The 20,854-nt window shown below is 33.0% G+C and overlaps 1 protein-coding gene across 2 annotated transcripts in view; it reads right to left on the bottom strand.

The window, feature by feature from the left end:
• Positions 1–4,498: 4,498 nt before the first annotated feature.
• The window catches only part of EIF4E (eukaryotic translation initiation factor 4E), a 35,413-nt gene continuing 19,057 nt past the window's right edge, over positions 4,499–20,854 (bottom strand). Inside the window, exons 2-7 of one of the 2 annotated variants that reach the window (XM_010953561.3) lie at positions 17,566–17,672; positions 12,261–12,356; positions 10,120–10,183; positions 9,297–9,410; positions 7,267–7,406; positions 4,499–5,590 (exon numbers count right to left, since the gene is read on the bottom strand). In XM_010953561.3, the coding sequence (XP_010951863.1) occupies positions 5,476–5,590; positions 7,267–7,406; positions 9,297–9,410; positions 10,120–10,183; positions 12,261–12,356; positions 17,566–17,672 (636 nt within the window). In that variant the 3' untranslated portion in view covers positions 4,499–5,475. The remainder of the gene's footprint in view (positions 5,591–7,266; positions 7,407–9,296; positions 9,411–10,119; positions 10,184–12,260; positions 12,357–17,565; positions 17,673–20,854) is intronic. The other variant, XM_074343525.1, reaches the window with a different exon arrangement.

Genomic DNA, 20,854 nt, shown 5'->3' with positions numbered 1-20,854 from the left:
CTGGGACAAATCTCATGCCTCATGTATCTTGTCAAGTATCTGCAGACCATTCACCCAAAACTGAGTCAAAGGCTGAAGACAAAAATAAACCCCCATGCCAAATTCTCTTAAAAACAAAACAAATACCAAGGGAAACTGGTTATGACAATATAAAGATGTGTTTGGGAAATGCTCTAAGTTCAAAAATTATGAAGTTAAATTCATTACAAGACTTGAAAGCAGAAATAGGTCCAATTATCACTATTATTTGATTCAAGCTCTTCCAATGTTTACAGGTCTAAAATAGAATTACTAGCTTATTGCTTGTCTTTTGCAAAAAGTACAATCTAGCAAATAAACTATTTTACTTGTGCTTCAATGTTGGCTCACTAGAAGAAAATAAAACAAAAATCAATCAGAAAAATATCACAAGGACCAAAATTGTAAAACTTGCAAAGTAGAACACAATCACAAGATTGGTGATGATCCTTGTATGAGGATTAGAACGGTCTGGATATGAAATGGGCAGAGAACAAGGCATGTTTAGTACTGCTGAAGAAAAGCAAATTGTTTTCTTTACAAATACGAAAAAAACTACAGTATACAAAGCTAGGACTACAACTCACACTGAGCAACTGTAAGGGCAAAAATTACAAGGAAAGGAAGGAAGGAATATAAGCAGTCCAGTAAGGCATACATTCATAAAATGGATCACTAGACAATTAATAAAAATGCTTTACATGCATTATCACATGTAAAACTGTCCAGGATTATTAAATGAGAAAGCAATGCTAGCAAAATTATTTGTGCCCAAAGAAAAGTTACACACATGTGCTCATATATATGGTGTATGCACAGAAAATTTATAGACATTTATAAGAAATTTGAGTGGTACCTTGAAAAAGAAGTGGGATTGAAGGAGGCAGGAAATTGTCACCTTCTACTTTTCTGTAGTGAAAATAAAATATGCAGGTGTTATGTTTGGTCAAACACTAAAAGAAAAAAATCAGTTATTTGGGAAGGTGACTAATGAGAAAATCGCTATCTATAAAACCACACCAATGCAGACACAATCACATTTAAAATGCTTCAACAAACTCAAAAGATACGTTAAATGATAGCGAAACTTTTTCAAAAAGCACAATCTCATAACCAAAAAGAGCCATAGACACAAAACTTTACTTGGACAATCATACAGGGTTCAGTTAAATAAAGTAGAAATTAAGTCTTTCAAAATTTGTAATTTACACATGAGGGTTTGGTCGAGTCTTCCCATAGTGTGATCTGTTCAGACTCAATGTTAAAACTGGAAGGGTCTTCAGAGCAAACATTTTATATTTACCTCTAGACTACTAATCCCCAGTAATTCTATTTCAATAACACAAACTATTTGTAGAACCTTGTGGAGAGATTTATTTATTTTGAATAGATGTCTCCTTTCAAAAGTTTAGAGCACAGACCAGTCTGTTTTGTTTTCTGCTGTACACTCAACACCTAAAAGACAGTAAATAGAGGTATTCAATATATATATATATATTTTGGAGGAAAGGTAGGGACATAACTTCTGTGCATAACTGTAAGGAATTACAAATTCTGAAGCAAAAGAAAAGGGGGCAAGATTAAAATGTAAAAATTATTTCCTCTGGATTGCAAGACACACCACATGTGATCATACGCCCACAATTTCATTTTTTTTTTTTTTTTTTTTTTTTTACTTCTAGCAGTGGAAGAAATAATCACAAGAATATTAAAGTCGAAAACTAAACAAAGTACTAGAAGGCTACCTAATACCTACTTTGAAACTCACAGTAAGCAAGATACTAAAAAGCATTCTTGCAAGATACTACAGTATGGCTGAAATTCTGACACCAAGTCCATTACCTGTGAGGAGATGAGTGAGAGATAATATACTTGGTTGTTTTGGGGACTGATGGGCAAATGAGCTGGTCTTGGCTACTCAGGATAACAACCTAAAAGTAGTGTCTCTCAAACTACATGTGAAGGACCAGTTTTAAACCCTAAACTGCATCCCTGTCACAACTATACTTTTATAAAATATATTTTAAAAAATCAGTTACTAGAGAAATGATCACATACTTTAAAGCCACAGCTGTATGAAATTTCTGTAGACATTTCCAGACACTCTGAATTTCTATACTGGTCTACTGAGACACTGGACAGTACTGACCTAGGGTTTTTCTTTTTTTTAATGTCAACCTGACCCAAAATCTTGTATTTCCCTAGAGGGTCTAATTCTGAGTGAGAAAATTCAGCTGTTTTTCTCCTCTACTCAGTAATGAAGAAAACCCGTAACAATTAGAGAAAAAGTAGCACAGAGACTTGGCATTAACTTGTTTTAATTTTAAAATGTAAAACATCACATCACACTGCCTTAGTAAATTAAAATTATCCTTTGAACGAAAACTTCAGAATTTAAGAATCTCAACTCCTATCAACTTGAAAATTTTGCTTTATTTTGCCATTTATCTTAGAAGATAACAGGATGTAGACACTTTAAACTGTATATGAAAATATTCACTTAATCTATGCAACTCTAAACTCCTGTACCTTTATCGTTATGTTCTCAAAACTCCCAAATGAGTTGATTGCTAACAGTGAGCCGAGAGGGACTCTCTCCATCTCTTTTAAGTTTTACTACCAAAGGAAATAAAATAAAATATTCTGACCTATAAACTGACTACCATCTAGTGTAATTTACTATAGCCTATCAGAGAGGCTCTACACTATTGAGAGAGTATGTGATTACAGGGTCTCTCAAACCAAAATTACCAGGACTCAAATCCACACTAACTGACTTAAATCCACACTGCTTCTGTATCTTCATCTATAAAACAGAGAAAACAGCACCTACATCAAAGGACTATTGTGCAGGTTAAAGTGCATGTAAAGTGCCTAGAATACTGCCTGGCATACAATGAGTACTATGTAAGGATTTTAATTTGACTCTTACATACTATCCCTCAAATCCTTCTGTAGAATTGGTATTAACAATTAAATTGGTTAAATGAAATATGGCACATCCCTACAGTGAACTACTATTCATCTGTTAAAGATTATTTTAATTCTCTATTATGAAAATATATTTATTTATAATATCCTGTTGGACAGACAGGAAAAAGTAACTGAGAAAATCATGTACAGTCTAATCTTATACTTAGAAAAGATTCTAATAAAGTTGGAAAATTTGCAAGTCACTATGATACTCAACTGGCATTTGCCAAAAGTGACTCAGAATCATTCCTTCCTACCCATACTGGGACAAAGACTTAAAATAAAATTATTATTCTAAGATGGTAATGATAAGGATAACCAAATGCTATAAATTAGGACTTTTTCAAAAAAATTTAGAACTGCATACATTTAATGCATTATTCCTCCTCTACCTCCAAAGCTGATACTTCCTAAAATGGACTGCCTCTTAGAATTAAGGAAATAAAGCATTAAAGCACTAATTTCTGATATATTCCTCCAATGCCACCCATTGCTAACACACCACCATCACTGTCACTTTTAAGCAAGCTCTTGAAGTGCTCACAACTACACATTATCAACAAAGACAATAAATCACCTTAACCAATCACCCAAGGTACAGTATATTAAGATTATAAATACAAAAGATTCACTATTTCTAGAACACTGAACAAGAGGTGTTTGTGGTATTAAGAGTACTCAGATGGTAGCTTGTGGTACCTTTTACACTGTTATAAATTCTTCAGTGAAATCAATACAATTTCATGTTTATTTTATATAGGATTTTTGTCAAGCTTATCAGTTTTTAAATGACTGATTCATAATCACCACCTAAAGACAAAACTTCTTCTCAACTAATGGTTTTCATCCTACCTACAGTTCAGCTTACCCTTTTGTCTGATATAGCCGATTTTATTTCACAGGATCTGAAATATACAATTATGTATTACAAACTGTTTTCAAGTGTGCTTTCAAATGAAACCTACAAAGAGTAGATCAAATTTTTAAGTTTACATAAAACCATACTATACCAATTTATTATAAATACAAGTCTTCATACCTGTTTATTCCATTCTATTTAGACAGCAACACTAACAAAATTCTTAATGCATACACTCCCACCACTTGTACCCTTTCTTTATGCTATCATTTTGACACTTAACAAAAGGACATTGCAATTCAGCAACCAAGTTTTACAACTGTAATACCTATCAATCAAATGGTGATGCACCAAGGTCGCAATTTTCATGAGTTTTTTAACATATTAAGAGTACATTATTTACCTAACACTGAAGGACCATGCCTTACTTTATAAAAAAATAAAGATAGCCACATCAATTTAATTCCATATATATGATTCTACCTATTCAATTTATTAAAAATTGAAATAAACATAATAATCAAACTAATGCTCCAAAACTTATACTATTCATATGGAAGACACTACAAGAGAAGACACAATAGAGACTGCCCTGCAATAAGAAGTACAAATTCCTTCTACAGAGATGGAGAAATAAAAGGACAAATCTAGTTGTCTAAAAGACAATTCACTGTACACATTTTATTTACAGTTTTATACACTGTCTTAATATGAATGGGACCGCTTTCCTACTTGAGCCATTTTTTTTAACCAAAGCAAAATAACCTAAGTAATACAAAGTGTTAAAATACAGCATAAAGATACAAAAACAGACATACTAAGTCTAATTAGGAATGTAATTATGATGTTACATTTTTTATAATCCACAATTATGTTTAGGAAATCACACAAACATAGATCACTGATTTGAATGAAATGCATAAATTTGTAGCAAAGCTTTGTAGTTACAAAAAACAAAAATATTACCAAAGAATGCACAAAATTAATGTTTATTCCACCTTTGTGTCATATTCCTGGATCCTTCACCAATGTTACATGAGGAAAAAAACAAAAGCAAAACAAATGAAAAACTGAAATCAGAATCACTAATGTTATCAAGTAGGGAAACAAATAAATTAAAATCTAGCAGCCATCAGCAAGAGTACAGCACAGACAATGCTGTAAAAAGAAACAAAGAAAATTGCTAGAAAACTGTATGCATCATACTCTTTCAAACCAGCAAAATATGCTCCTGCGTACAATGGAACATAAACAGAATCTTTCTCCTGTAAGATACAGAAATGCAAATTCTTTTTTTAATATTGTGGGTGGGTCAAATGTGTTTGTAATGGGTAAATTATACTAAGCTATTACAGAGTGAGCCAGGAACACATTTATGGATTGTGGGGACGATGTGTACTGTAATTCTTTGATTGGGATAGTGGACACTCTAGCCAAAAAAAAAAAAAAAATGAACACAGAAGTACAAGACAAAGGCGAATGAGACTTCTCTTATATCTTAGCAATATTTAGATGGAAATCAAATTTAAATGCAGTCCACTCTGCTTTTGAAGAGGCTTTGGTTCAGCTCCCAAATCTCGATTGCTTGACGCAGTCTCCTATGAGAATACTCAGAAGGTGTCTTCTTAAACAACAAACCTATTTTTAGTGGTGGAGCCGCTCTTAGTAGCTGTGTCTGCATGGGACTGATAACCAATCACTATCTTTGGAGGAAGTCCTAACCTTTCCTTGTATACCCTCCTAAAAGAAAAGGAAGAAAAGGAGCCATTAATTTTTATTTAAACACACATCCACCAAATTCAGTATTTTTATTCTTTATATATAAAAAAAAATACCTAGAAATAGGAAATTGTACACCCTTTTCCTTTTAGTAAAATGTACTCTTCATTTTCACAACAATCTTAGTTTCTCACTTAACTAATATTTGAGAACCAGGTACTGTGATAATCATTAATAAATTAATACTAAAGAAAGCAGGGACAGCCCATGGGCTCATGGTGTTTATAGTTTAGAATATTAGGTTATTCACAAACAATCACAAATACATATGGTGGAGCTGTATCACATGTATAATTAATTTACACAAAATCAATTACATACACATGTCTATTTTAATTTTCTGATCTAAAATGTTTCAATTATATTTTATAGATAAACCTTAGTAAATATTGTCTATTACTGCACAATCATATTTACTGATTAAGTATAATTGAAGGTAATAAATACATTGTATCCTAATGTAAATCTGATAATAGTTATAATTTTAGTTATGATAAGATTATTTTTAGATACTTTTAGTGAAATCTTCTGGAGCATGGAGTATGAATGAATTGCCTTAGTATCATACTGGAGAATCTAGCTCCTGAAAATGTATATCCCATTAGTTTTATTTCCTTTTGGTGCTTATTTTTAAAATTTTGCTCTTTTTTCTCAGATACCAGATTCCTAACTTGACCTGTGATGTTCTCTGATGTCCCCAATTTTACCTTGTCAGCCTATCTTTCATATTCACTTTCTGTGAAAAACTGAACTCAAGTGTTTTATGAGATTTCAAAAACTTTTAATATTGAGACAAAAAATTTCCAGAGGAAAGAAATTCATACTTAATTTCTTTAACCCACTTTCAAAGAAATACGAAACCTGCACAATTTAAGTTTTGATGCTGACAAATTAGGAACATGATGACAAATCAATCAACTTCCTCTTATAGAAACTCTCTGGAGAATGAAACTTCGAAAATCCCCATACCTTTTAATCCAGAAAGGGATTATGTTCATAGCAGAATTCATAATGTTCGAAAAATCAACACACAAAGGAACAAACCAAACATATTGTGGCCTATGACCAGCACTTAATTTTAACACAAAATTTGAAGTTTAATTTTACTAATTTAATTGTAATAAAAAGAAAATCCTAGTTAACACTGACTGATATGTGTGTGGGGGGGAATAAAATACAGGCCATTTTTGTAATTATATTTATCAAAATAAGTTAAAAAAAACTTAAACATGTGGGTTTTAAATATGAACGAAGTATTACCACTTAAATTTCAATGAAAATTTTATGTATAGTGTGCACATATGCACAAAATATACAAATACTACTCACCAAATTATTGAGTATTACATGTTAGCACTATGATTTTAAAGTAGATAAGACATATTCTCAATTAATAAATAATAAAATGCTACATGCCAGTGAGTGTCTGGTGAGTATATACTCCATTGCTAGAAAAAAGAAATTTTATGGAAGTGAAAAAAATATGATCAAGACACTGAATACCAATAGCAGTTCAAGATTATACGTGTCCGTGAAAACAAGGAAAATAATGATCTAATTTATGATCTTGATCCTTTTATTGAAAAAGTACTTCTGCTTTTAGTTATCTATTTTAAAAATACAAGCAGCAAACTTACCCTATATGTGTAACAGCTTCTCTGTTTTCACATTCAGTAGTCCATATTGCTATCTTATCACCTTTAGCTCTAACATTAACAACAGCTCCACATACATCATCACTGTAGTCATCAAAAGATTCTCCAATAAGGCACAGCAGCTTAAAAGAAAAACCCAATCCCAAATTACATTCAGTAGATTATAAACAGCTTATTAAACTGCAGATGTCTCTTATATATATATACAAAACTAAAAAAAGTTTTAAAACCAAGAGCTGACTTTTTAAAATTGTAACTTTATGAAAAAATCTGAGCCAGTATATGAAAAACATGCAGGGATTAATGATCAAGTCTATGAGTAAGAGAAGAGATAAGTAAGTGGTAGTCATGGAGATTTGCATGGCCAGAGCAGGTATCTCTCCAGTCTTCAGGATGCTAATCTTCAGCTTCTACAGCTTTCTTTTGAATATTGTTCTGTTGGGTCTTATTTTCTGTAGATAATCTAAAATCAACATTATGTTGTATACATTATCTAAATACTCAACAAGGCTGATTGCTCAGTGTGCATGCATTTACTGCCCTCTGTTATATTTCTAAATTATGCTGAGGGAAATCTCAAATGTTGTCTTTGTTCAATGTATTATCTAGACAGGTAAACCCCAAACATGAATTTAAATTCTTCGAAGGCTCCAGATGAACAACTAACCACTAGTGTTTTAGAGTACAGCTGAAAATAAAGTGACTTGCTGTTGATTATTACTATGATACGGTAAGTCTGTTGCTAGTACTGTGTTCTTCTCATGGCTTTAGATATCCTCATCCTTTATCACTTATTTTTTTGGCTAACAGAACAATGGTTTACTATCACAAAATTTCACTCTGTTTATTTTCAATAAACAAAAACCATGTTTTGACATAAAAATATGTTTCAAAGCAGATGCTGGATAGATTTTTAAGTTGATATTTTAAATGTCTAAATTACATTTATATATATATAGTTCTTTGTGTTGGCTTTTTAAAAGTTCACTTGTTAATTTATTTCTCTGTTTAATATCAAGAACATTTACAGTTGTGTTAACTGTTTCAGCAAATTGAGCGAATAATGTCAAGGCACATAAAAGGTGATTTATTTTATTAATACTCATTTGCTCTGCTGCTTAAACCTGCCAGCAAACAAACATTAATGGAATAACTGAGATAGCTGTTCATAGTAGATAACTGTCTCTTGTTCTTGATAACTTTCATCAACACTTTCTAATGTGTTCTTTTTAATTGTGGTAAATATACAACATAAATTTTACCATGTTAACCACTTTTAAGTGTACTGTTCAATGGTATTAAGTATTATACCACCACCCCACCCATCTCAAGAAACGTCACCTTACAAAACTGAAATGACTTTTTAATGTGGAATTCTAAATTGATATTTACTGATAACCTTTCCCCAAAGCAAAAACAAGTTTCTTCTGTTAAAAAGTCATTCATTTGAATATTTATTACTGATTAACTTAATAAGTGCTAACTATAACCAGATAACGTGCCAAGTGCTAGGGATACAAAAGAGACTATAACCCCAGCTCCTAAAAGCTTGGGGTTTAAAACCTCTTATTAGAGAAAATGCCTATTAACTCATAATAAATGTTGTATGAAGCCAAAAGGTCCAACTTGCATCATAACATATAAGCTGAATGATATCAAGCTACAATTTCACTGTTTACTTCATTGATCTAAAAAGTTTGGTATACAAAGCAATAGTTTAAGAGAATTGTAAAAACTTACATCATAAAATATGTGAGAGGCTCTATAATTTTGAAATTAATGAAATGACCAGGATGAGCTTATTGTATAAGGTGAGTCCACTGCCAATCACTTTCTGGATTTGTAATGTGGTGGAGGGTAAAATGTAAATAAGATTCACATGACAGAACAAAATTAAGTGCTGGCTTACATTTCTAGAGTGGGCATCCTTATTTCCTCCTTGATTAAGTAACATAAATAATGTCAATTAACTTTCAGTACTCAAAAACAGCTTTATCATTTTAAAACCTTACTGTCTCTAGCCAAAAGCGATCCAGGTCACTTCGTCTCTGCTGTTTGTTCAATGTAATTAGCCATCGTCCTCCTCGTTTGTTTTTCTCATCTTCCCACATAGGCTCAATACCATCCTACAAGGTTAGGAGACAACACTGTTAGATTGTTACATTATTGTTACGTTAACTTAAGATATCATCACTGGAAACAGCAAACCACAACGCTGTTAAGCTTTTTACTTTATTCCCACAAAACCATTACTGATGTAGTGGGGAAGAAAACACATGAGACTTAAAGCCAGAGGCATGGGATTGCAGAATTAGATCCCTGACCTGAGCACTTATTAGCTATCAAACCTTGGGTTTCACTTAATTTGGAGGCTCCAAAACATTCTGAGTAACACCTCTGAGAAGCTATATACATTTCTATACCTAGAAAATATATATAGGAATTATGCAATTTCAGAGAGCTAATGAATATACCACCCACTGCCACCTTACAAAACTCACTAACAAGTATCTCAAGGACTCACATTACCTCAGGTTAAGAATTCCTGGCAAACTCTGAACTTCAGTCTACTTAAATAAATAAAGAATAGACTGCACTGTAGGATCAAAGCTCTCTCCAAATCAATCATACTATGTGCCCATCAAATAAGACTCTCAATTTTAATTGTTTATACAAAAATAGGGCAAAATATATTTATGCTAAAGCCTGGTAACACTAATTTAATTATTCTCCAAGCATCAGAGCATTAACCATTGTTAAGTTTATGGCAAGATTTTTTAATGACTACCTGAATGGTTGAGTCTTACACTAAATACATGAAATTAACAAGCATACCTTAAAAAGTGAGTAGTCACAGCCAGGCATTAAATTACTAGACAACTGGATATGGTTGTACAGACTAGGTAAAAGAAAAGGACAATTATAAACAGAATATGTAATGCAGAGTTTAGGTGCTTATATGTACATTCAGAGAATAAGATAAAAATAAGATAAAAGCTCATGTTTACTTTTTTTCTATGCAATCAAGCTCTGAAGTGGACCAAATAGATTTTAATAATAGTCAGCTTTAAGAATCAACATATGATGAGTTTAAAGAAAGTATTTTTAATAATTTTATTCTAATAAAAATATTTTGATGTATCAGTTAACTTAATACATACACATGAAAACACAAGAAACTGAGAATAAAGGTGTGAGGTGGCTTTAAGTAGATGAAAGAATTCGTGAGGCTCATGAGCAAATGTAACCACACAAAATAGAAAAAGTCAAGAGAAAGCAAGACAAACTTCCTGACTATAAGGATTGCATGATTGAAATAAACCAACATTATTATCCTTGAAAGTAACCAAGAGTAGAACAGACCAACGGTTCCCCACTTAACCACCACAGACCATTACCAATCAGCCAGCATAATAATCTTTTGGGGAACTTAAAACACACACACACACACACACACACACACCCATCCACCCCAGTTTCATACTCTTCTCCTTGGGATTTTAATTCCTTAAATATAGGGGGGAAGCATAGAATCTGTGTTTCTAAATTATTTCCCAAATAGCAATGTAACAGATTAACATTTAGGATGACTAGATTTCACTAGCCTGAAAGGAGAAGGCTAGATCATAAGATCTCCTGACAGCAAAACTGTTACAAAACTGACAACAGAGTCAATGTCTCCAACATCAGATACAAAAGTGATGATCTTAGCTATATGACTACAGACCATGAATGATGCTATTATCCTTAGTAAGATTCTCTTGGTGTAATTTTAAGCCAGTTTATGAATATTTCAAGCAGGGTTTTAAGAGTCTGGCATCCTTTGGATCACACTCCACAGTGTAAAAACTCAAATCCAATTTGGGTGAGACAGCATAGGTCTGTTGGGTTGTTTTTTTAATGGTAACTCTTCCCAAACTACATTATCACTGACAGCTTCTACTAGGCAAAAGAGAGACCTGGATACGAACTAAAGAATTACCACCACCACTTTTATAAAATTAATGGATAGTGTGGAAGTGACCTCCTTCAATGGCATTCAAGGTAGAAAAGATCAGTTTCTTTCTGCTGCCTCCTTTCTCCTTCATCATTCTGTAAGGTCTCTTAGTAAGTTTACATACAGTGTGTATAATGGCACTTTTATTAAACAGAATTTTAACATTATATACTGGATACATCCAAAATAAAAACCCTAACTGGTTGTTTACCACTAAATTTGCCCCCCAAAAGTGAGAAATTAAGAAGTGACTTAGATATTTATAGAAAGCTGGTGGATTTACCGCTAAATTATGGTGTAAAAATCCACCAAGCTATGATATTGCTTACATACAACTAAAGTGTGGAGCCATGTTCTAATTAGACGCCTACTTAAAATCACAATTATGTAAACTGGTGAAAGCCAAACAACTTTTTAACTTTTTTCTAACTCTGAAACAAAATCTCAAAAATATTTCAACTATTTTTCTTGAAGTTGATCACAAAGTATATTGGTATTAATAAACTATCATTGCAGATACTGTCACATTCTTTAACAAACCCTGAATTTTACACAGTTCAGCCTTTGAAATCTCAGAATCCCTATCACAAGAAATCTAGATGTTACACACTAAAAAGAATTTGCAGAAATAGAGATCTAACAAAGCTCTGGAGAATCCAAGTATGGGACAAATACATCTGAGCACCCAAGAAAGAGGATAAGCTCCAACAATTTGTCAAAACTTCTAAGGACAATAAAAATTCTCAATGAAGGATATCTCAGAACAAGGAAGAGAGAATAGGCAGAGCTGAACGATGACAAGACAGAAGCTTTCAAAAACTGATGAGGAATAATCACCAGTTCAAACAGTTGTGAGAAGACAGATAAACAAAAAGGTGAATGTTAACTATTCACCTTACCCTTCACTTTGTGGCTGAAACATAAAATGAAAAATTACAAAATGAATAAAACAATCATAAAATATAAAATGGTTACTTACGCCCAAAAGTCTTCAACAGTATCAAACTTAGAGATCAGCCGAAGGTTTGCTTGCCAAGTTTTGCTTTTATCATTTTTAAAAAACCAGAGTGCCCATCTAAAAACAGAAAGTGTCATCAACAACAACAAAAGGGTAGTTTTTCATCCATGCTAAAAGCAGCATTACTCAAAAAAGCCAAAGAGGGAAGTAACCCAAGTGTCCACTGACAGGTGAACAGATGAACAAAATGAACAAAATGTGGTGTAGAATATACAATGGAATACTAAAGAGCTCTAAAAAGATAAGAACGTGAAATAAGCCAACCAAAAAAGACAAATGCTGTATAATTCCACTTATATGAGGTACCTAGAGTAGTCAGATTCAAAGAGAGAAAGTAGAATGGTGGTTGCCAGGGGCTAAAAGGGAAGGAGAATGGAGAGTTGTTGTTTAATAAGTATAGAGTATAAGTTTTCCTGCAAAATAAGAGTTCTGGAGACTGTTTGCACAACAACGTGGATATACTTAATACTACTGAATTATACATTCAAAAAATGGTTAGGATGGTAAATTTTATGTATGTGTTTCACCACAAGTGAAAATAAGTTAATTAAAATTTTATTTATAGTAGCAAATAATGAGTAATTTTCTCTATTTCTTTCATTTTAAAAGTATGGATTTTGTACCTACTATGTAACAGATTCTCTGCTATCCTTAAGAGATCCACTTAGGCTCATTCCACAAGGGATTCAAAGAAATGTTGTAGAGAGACAATTATAGTGTTCTAAGTGCTATGACAAAGATAATTAAGCACAAGTTACCTAAAAAAATAAAGCAGGAACACTTAACTGGAAAAGAAAGTAGGGAACAGGAAAGTTGAATTTACAGAAAAACAAGAGGAGAGAAATCAGAGTGCTAGGAAGGGGGGACCCAAACACACAAATGGGAAAAAAATAACAAAATAAAAGACCTGATTGAGTAATGCTACTACAGATATTCTAAAATAACATATTACTAGTTTCTATATATATATCTGTATACATTTTTGCTGAAAATAGATATATTCTAATACTTTGAAGATAAACTCACGTCACATCAGTTACATTTAAATGTTATCCCAACGATTCATCTTCAGTAAAATTGTATTTTCTGAATTAAAGGGAATCTCATTTACCCATTGATAAAAATGTTGCCTGAAGACAGGTTTCCAAATGGACATATATTTCATAACTTCATGATTAATGCTTGTTAATCTCAGACATAAAAATGAGATGCATTTCAACACCTACTTAAAAAAAACTATAATCTATTTGCTAACCAATATCAGGGGAAAAAAAGCAAAGGCAGAAAAACTATTACACACCCACAGACAACGTCAAGAACTGTAATCTGTAACTCTAAAAATTGAGTCTTTCCTCAAAAAATTAAAAAAAGAACTACAATTTGACCCAGCAATTTCAGTTCTAGGCATTTACCTGAAGAAAACAAACATGAACTTTAAAAAATATATGCATCCCATGTTTACTGCAGATTTGCAGTAGCCAAGACATAGAAGCAACCTAAATCTCCATCAAGAGATGAAAAAAGAAAATGTGGTATATATAGTCAATGGATTATTCAGCCATTAAAAAAAAAAGAAGGAAATCTTGCCATTTAGAACATGGATGGACTCTGAGGACTCCATGCTAAGTGAAATAAATCAGACAGTAGACAGGAAAAACAAATACCATATGATTTCAGTTATATGTGGAATCTTAAAACACAAAGCAAACAAACAAAAACAAAAACAAACAACCACTGCCTAAGCTCACTGATACAGATAACAGACTGGTGGTTCCCAGAGACACAGGGTTGGAAGAATGCATGAAAGGTGTCAAATGGTACAAACTTCCAGTTATAAAACAAAAAAAGTCATGAGGATGTGATGCACAACATGGTGACTATAGTTCATAATACTGCACCATAAATTTCAAAGTTACTAAGAGACTAAATCCTAAAAATTCTCTTCACAAGAAAAAAAACTTATAAATCTATACTATGATGGATGTTAACTATACTTACTGTGGTGATCATTTCACAACATACAGAAATACTGAATCATTATGTTATATATCTGAAACTAATGTTATAACTCAATTATACTTCAATTTAAAATAATAAATAATAAAATTTAATACAGTCTTTAAAAAAAAAACCACATTCAGCAATTAAACATATAAAGACTTATCCTAAGAAAGTAACTGGATGACTAAGCAAAAGTTTGTACAAGAACGTTCCTAATTTTGGAAAATTTGGAAACATCTTATGTGCCTATCAGCAAGGGATTATTTAAGTCATAGTTCTCAAAATCTGGTTTGCAGGCCCCTAGAGGACCCTAAGACTCTTTCAGGAGAGCTAGTAAGTAAAAACTATTTCATAATAATGCTAAGACATTATTTTAATTTTTCACTGTGTTGCCATCTGCACTGATGATACAAAAGCAATGGCTAGTAAATCTACTAGTTTTGCAGGCAAGAATCATATAGTGGTATCAACTCATACTAGTAGTCACTGTATCCTTTATTATTACCAACTCTTATAGTAATAACAATGTCCATTTCAGTTAATAATGCCATTGATGAAGCAGTAAAAATTATTGGTTTCATTAAATTTCAATCTGTGTACATGTTTTTTCCCACACAAAAACACTTCTGCATACCAAAATACAATTCTTAGGCAACTGAATTATGAGATGAACCAGTCACTTTTTCATGGAACACCATTTTTACTTGGAAGAAAGGCTGATCAGATGGCTATCTCTCGAAAAATGAACAGAGTGAGACAGTTGTTAAAATTTGAGCTTTCAGGAGAAAACCAGAATTCTGGAAAGCCTGTACGTGTCACTGTGAGCTTGACAACTTATTAAAACTTAAAGACATTTCTGATGAGTTTAACACTAATATTAACGAATGTTATTGTTTTGATACTATATAATGAAAAGTGCCAATATCTGGATGCTCTGCAAACTCACTGAACCAGTATTTTCCAAATGACCAGTGGTGTGCAAATTCATGCACGAGTGAAGAAGGATCCATTACAAACGTAAGATAGGCCAATGGATTTTAATGTAACAAAGTAGAAAAAGCTTAGATACGGTTTCAGATTCTACACTACAACTAACCTATAAGAAACCTAGTATCAAGGAGATATCCATAATTCTTTTAAAAGGCTATTAAAAATTCTCCCTTTTCCAAAAAAAATTAAAAAAAAAAACTCCCTTTTCCAGCCATGTACCTGTGAGGACATATTTTATTCTTAGTTTCTTTGAAACAACTCATCTCCAAAGACTGAAATGCAGAAAGCAGCTATAAAAATCCAGCTGACTTCTTCTAAGTCAGACACTTGAAAGGATTTATAAAAATGCAAGAATACTATTCTTCCCACTAAGTATTTTTTATTTTGAATAAATTTTTTCATTAAAATATTTACATGAACAAGTTATGGGCTGTTTAAGTGAATATGTAATTTTACATTTTTTTAGGTTTACTTTCTAATGTAACAAATGGAAATAAAAGTGTACATAATCAAAGCACTGTGGAATCCTCAGTAATTTTTAAGAATGTAAAGGGGTCATGAGATCAGAAAGTCTGAGAACTGCTGGTTTAAATAAAATATCCATGCAAGAGACTACTATGCAGCTATTAAATAGGATAAATGAGTGAGTAAAGTTCTCCTAAGACTGACACGAAACCCAGAAACCATGGAGGAAAGTTGGAATTTGATTACATGAAAATCAAAAACCTCTTAAAAAAAAAATTCCATAAACAATGTTATAGGACAAATGATTCGGAAATGCATTTTCAACCTATTCCCCCTCCTTGGATGGGTTATCATCCCTAATATACAATGCTTGGAAATAGACTTGAAAAGAGAACCAAAAAGAAAATAATAGACAAAAGAACTGAACAGACTGCCCACAGGTGAAAATAAAAATGATCAATACAATACAGAAAGTGTTTTGAAACTTCAAAGAAAGAAATGCAAATTTAAAACAAGACATTGTTTTCATAAATCAGACTAGGACCAATTCGACTGGCAATTAAAAGACTGTTCAACTTACTACTTTATTATAAAAATCCTCAGAATGGATTTTTATCCTTTATGGACTATTTGACCATTGATATCTCACTATGTGGCAATAATCCCCATTGTCTAGAGAACTGGTTTGTTCCTCACTGGAGGACAGGCTGAACCTCAGGTCTCCTAAGAAAACACTACTAAAACGTGACTGGACTATTTTATTTCAGTAGGTCTATCATGATAATGAAGAAATGATGACAACATATTTAGATGAATGCAACTAAATCATAGACAGGCTTGTGGGATCTTTAAAGTAAAGAGTAAAAGGCCCAGGACTGAGGGAATGAAAGGAATCAAAATACTTAAAGATCCTCAGAAGTTAATTCCAGTTTACTTTCCTCCACATTCTTACAATGTTTCTAGTTTGCCATTTTCTTCCCACCATCAGCTCTCAGTGAATTCATGTTAATCTTCATTATATAAACCAGAAAGACAATTAAGTAAAAATACAAACATACTGGGAAGTGATAGGGCAGAGTTAGGAAAAACCATATACTAAACTATTAAACTATTACACTATAAGTATGAAAACTTAACTCATCTTAACTCTCCTATTCTAACTTACCTTTAAATACAAACCAACCAGCCTCCAGACTCCACATCCCATAGCTCTCTTTTCTCCTTCACAGACCAACTTCAAATTGCCTATTCCTGCTCTATTCGTTTGTTTACTTTCTATTCAAAGTCTCAAATCTATCATCTACCCTACAAACTTTCTCCTATGTTAGCAAGAACTCGTCATTCAATCAATCCAATGAATATTCGACCTTTTTGTGACACATATACTGTTGACCATCTTGTCTTTAAAACATATCATTTTCTTGGTTTCCATGACCAGCACTCTGTCCTAGTTTATATGTCTATACTTTTCATAGGCATTCTCCCTCAAAAAAAAACCCTATGTGCTAATATTCCAAGCCTCTGTCATGGGTCAAGTTCACTTATGAGAACTCATTTACTACTGCAATTTCAATTACCATCAATTACCATTACTGATGAATTTCAAACCAATCTTTCAAACATTTCTCCTTTCTGAGCTCAAGATTCACACACAAAAGCTGCTTGCTAGGCGTGGGTCATCCAAGTGAAAACAGAATCCTCAACCTAACATATCTAAAACTAGTCTCATCTAACCTTTCCCTCCAAACCTGTCCCATTCACCATTTACCTTGTTTCCTAAGTCAGAAAACCTATGTGTCAGAAAGCTTACCTGTTCTGTAAAGGATGTTTAATATAGTGTTCTGGATTAGCAACCTCCTGATTAGATTCTGTTTTCTCTTCTTCTGTAGGTGGGGGATTAGGAGTAGGGGTGGTTTCCTAGTGGAAAATAATTAAACATAAATTTCTTAACATGAAGAAATAACACTAAGAAATTTCTTAATTTCTACGACAATACTCTAAATTTGAACCAATATTGTCCATATTATTTTTTAAGGAGAAGAAATTACAGCAGAATCATTTGATAAAACGGAACACAGACCAAACACTAAGAAAAGCACCGGACTCTCCATTCTAGCATTTCTTCATCAAGAGCAAAGGGTTTCTCTAATTTAAAAATAATAATAATTTTATATATTGTTATCTTCCACTTACACATTTTAATATCAGAAAGATTGTTAGAGACAGTGCAACAAAGTTTGGGAAAAATAGGTACCTTTCTTAACATACCATTAAAGACCGTGTATGGTACTGGCAGTGGGATGAGGGGGGCAGAAGAGTAAGAGTACAACTAAAGTTTGGAGAGTATAAAGATTATATCACAATGACAAAAAAGCTTATAAAGTGATCAAGTCAATACTACACAGGTTCTTGCCTTCATGTCATACTGTTATGACATATGGTAACTTAAAGTTCAGTATCTGCTGTCATTTTCAATTGGCCTTAAGCAAAAAAACTGAACACTGGCTTGAACATAAATCTTCTAGGAAAGACATAATTAACACTGTCATCTAAAAATGTCAGGGAAAAAAAGGAGACTGGGAATAACATGTATTGTCCACATTACTCTATGTAGTTCTTCATCCTGTTATAAACTGGTACAAACAAAGGAATAGCCAAGAAAAGGCACCAGAAGCTGAAACAAAAGCTGACACAAAAAAGGGGGGAGCATGCAACAAGGGTCTGTATATCAGATTTAAATCAAACCAGCAAAACAGTAGAGATATATATTCTCATTAACAAGATTATGTAAATCAGAGAAAGACCTCAGATAGGTGATACTCATTTTATAAAATAAAATACACTTTTTAAATCAATACGACCCCTCCAGAAACTACTTTTTACTAGCCTATAAACTCACTCAAGGCAGAGGTTTTATCTTGATTTTGCTCACAACTGTAATGGCGATGATCACAATGCTACACCCAATAGGAACTTACTGGCTTGATTACTTAACTGAAGAGATTTACTTATTTTTTCACAGAGGTACTGGGGACTGAACCCAGGACTTCAGGCATGCTAAGCATGTGCTCTACCATTGAGTTATACCCTCCCCATTTAACTGAATAAGTTTAAACGTAGTTAAGGCCCTAAAATTTACATATAGTAGTCACTGCCTTAAAAAAAAAGCAATAATTTTAACCAGCATTTTCTCATCACAACAATTTAAATCTTCAAATAGATGATCATTACCAAATATTATTCCTTACTCTACTAGCTTAAAATTAATGATGGTCTCCAGACAGAGGCAGTTTGAATGGATAGAGAAAATAGGGAACAGTTAGGGACTGACAAGGCAGATGGACTTTGGTGGACAGGGTACCAGGGCAGAGTGAGCTGCAGAGGAATTAGTGTCAAAAATCTATGTAAAAATCCTTCACAAATCCTTGGCTGATTCCTAAACTGTTATGTTTATAGTGCAACTCTGGGTGGCCTGGCAGAGAAGAGTTGAGCCAAGACTTCAGAGGTCAAACAGCATTAGGAAGAATGAGTTCAGACCTAGCTAGAGTGGATGGTTAAAAATCCTCAGCTTTCAGATGAAATCTTAGAAAGGCCATGTCCTAGGAATCAGGTGAAATACATGTGCTTAACACATTTTAAAACTAATCCTTGACGGGATTAAAGCAATCTACTTATAAATTAACTGTCTTCAAGAACCAAACTCTACACCCCTGAGAGGAACATAACATAATCCTGAAGCTCTATGAATGTTATTTATAATACCTAGCAAACCATCAAACATTAGACATCCAAAAAAAATTTTTTAAGCAACTGTTGATCAAGAGATTAAACTGTCAATAGAAAGACACTCAAACATGTTCCAGATAACAGAATTAGCAAAGTCTTAATAACTACGATTACTATGGTAAAATAGAAGGTGGGGAAAGATGGAGAAAATGGGAGTATTTGAAAGCAGTATTGAAATCAATTTTTTCAAAGAATCAAGTAGAAATGGAACTGCCAACTGCAATGTCTGAAATTAAGAGCTCATTGAATGAACAACACAGTGAACTCAGCAGAACACAGGACGGGTGAACTTGAAAGACAGGTCAATAAAAAATATTCAAACAAACACAGAGGGGGGAAATAGATGGTAAGAAATGTGGAAGATGATTAAAAAAGTTAAAGAACAAGATGAGAAAGAATGGGACAGAAGCAATGCAGAAAGAAATAATAACCAAAACTTACCAAATTACATCAGAAACTCAAGCCAGGTTCAAAAAGCTGAGGAAAATCCAAGCAGTATAAATACATACAGAACTACACCTGGGCCCATCAGACTCAAACTACTGAAAACTAAAGGCGGCAATATTAAAAGCAGTTAGGAAGGGGGAAAAAAACTACATATTATTTCACAAGAACAAGAACAGTAACTGCTAACTTCTCAATAGAAAATTATGGAAGCCATAAAACAACAGAACAACATCTTAGTGCTGAAAGAAAAAACTGTCGACTTAGAATTCAGTGCCTAAGAAAAATATCCTTTAGAAATAGAGAAATAAAGACACACAGACAGACAGACACCACACGTGTAGACAGACAGACACGCACTCATACTCATACCAGAAAGGTCCAAAGTAAGAGGAACACCATAGGAAACTCTCAGGCTAGAGGGAAAAAAAAAATCCCAGTTGGGAGCATGGAAGTGTAAAAAAGAAAGAAAAGCACTGGAAAAGGTAAATATGTAGATAAATATATAAAAGACTATTAATTAACAATTTGAAGGAGCAATAATAATGATGCCTTTTGGAGTTTAAAATAATAATGATGGTTCTACCAAAGGGCTGGGCATATATGTGTATGTGAGGTTGGATGTGTGAGTAAAAGATACTCTTCCTCCCAAAGTTAATACTACAAATTCTTTTTTTTTTCCCACCTAAATTAAAAGACAAATGAGGGGGGAGGGTGCAGCTCAGTGGCAGAGTGTGTGCTTAGCATGCACAGGGTCCTGGGTTCAATATTCTGTACCTCCATTGAAAATAAATAAGTAAATAAACCTAATTATCTCCCCTCTGGAAAAAAAAAAAAAGACAAATGATAAGTAAAATTTACTCATAAGT

The sequence above is a fragment of the Camelus bactrianus genome, chromosome 2, assembly GCF_048773025.1.
Source record: "Camelus bactrianus isolate YW-2024 breed Bactrian camel chromosome 2, ASM4877302v1, whole genome shotgun sequence".
NCBI lineage: Eukaryota > Metazoa > Chordata > Mammalia > Artiodactyla > Camelidae > Camelus > Camelus bactrianus.
This window is presented reverse-complemented; position numbering and strand designations above follow the sequence as displayed.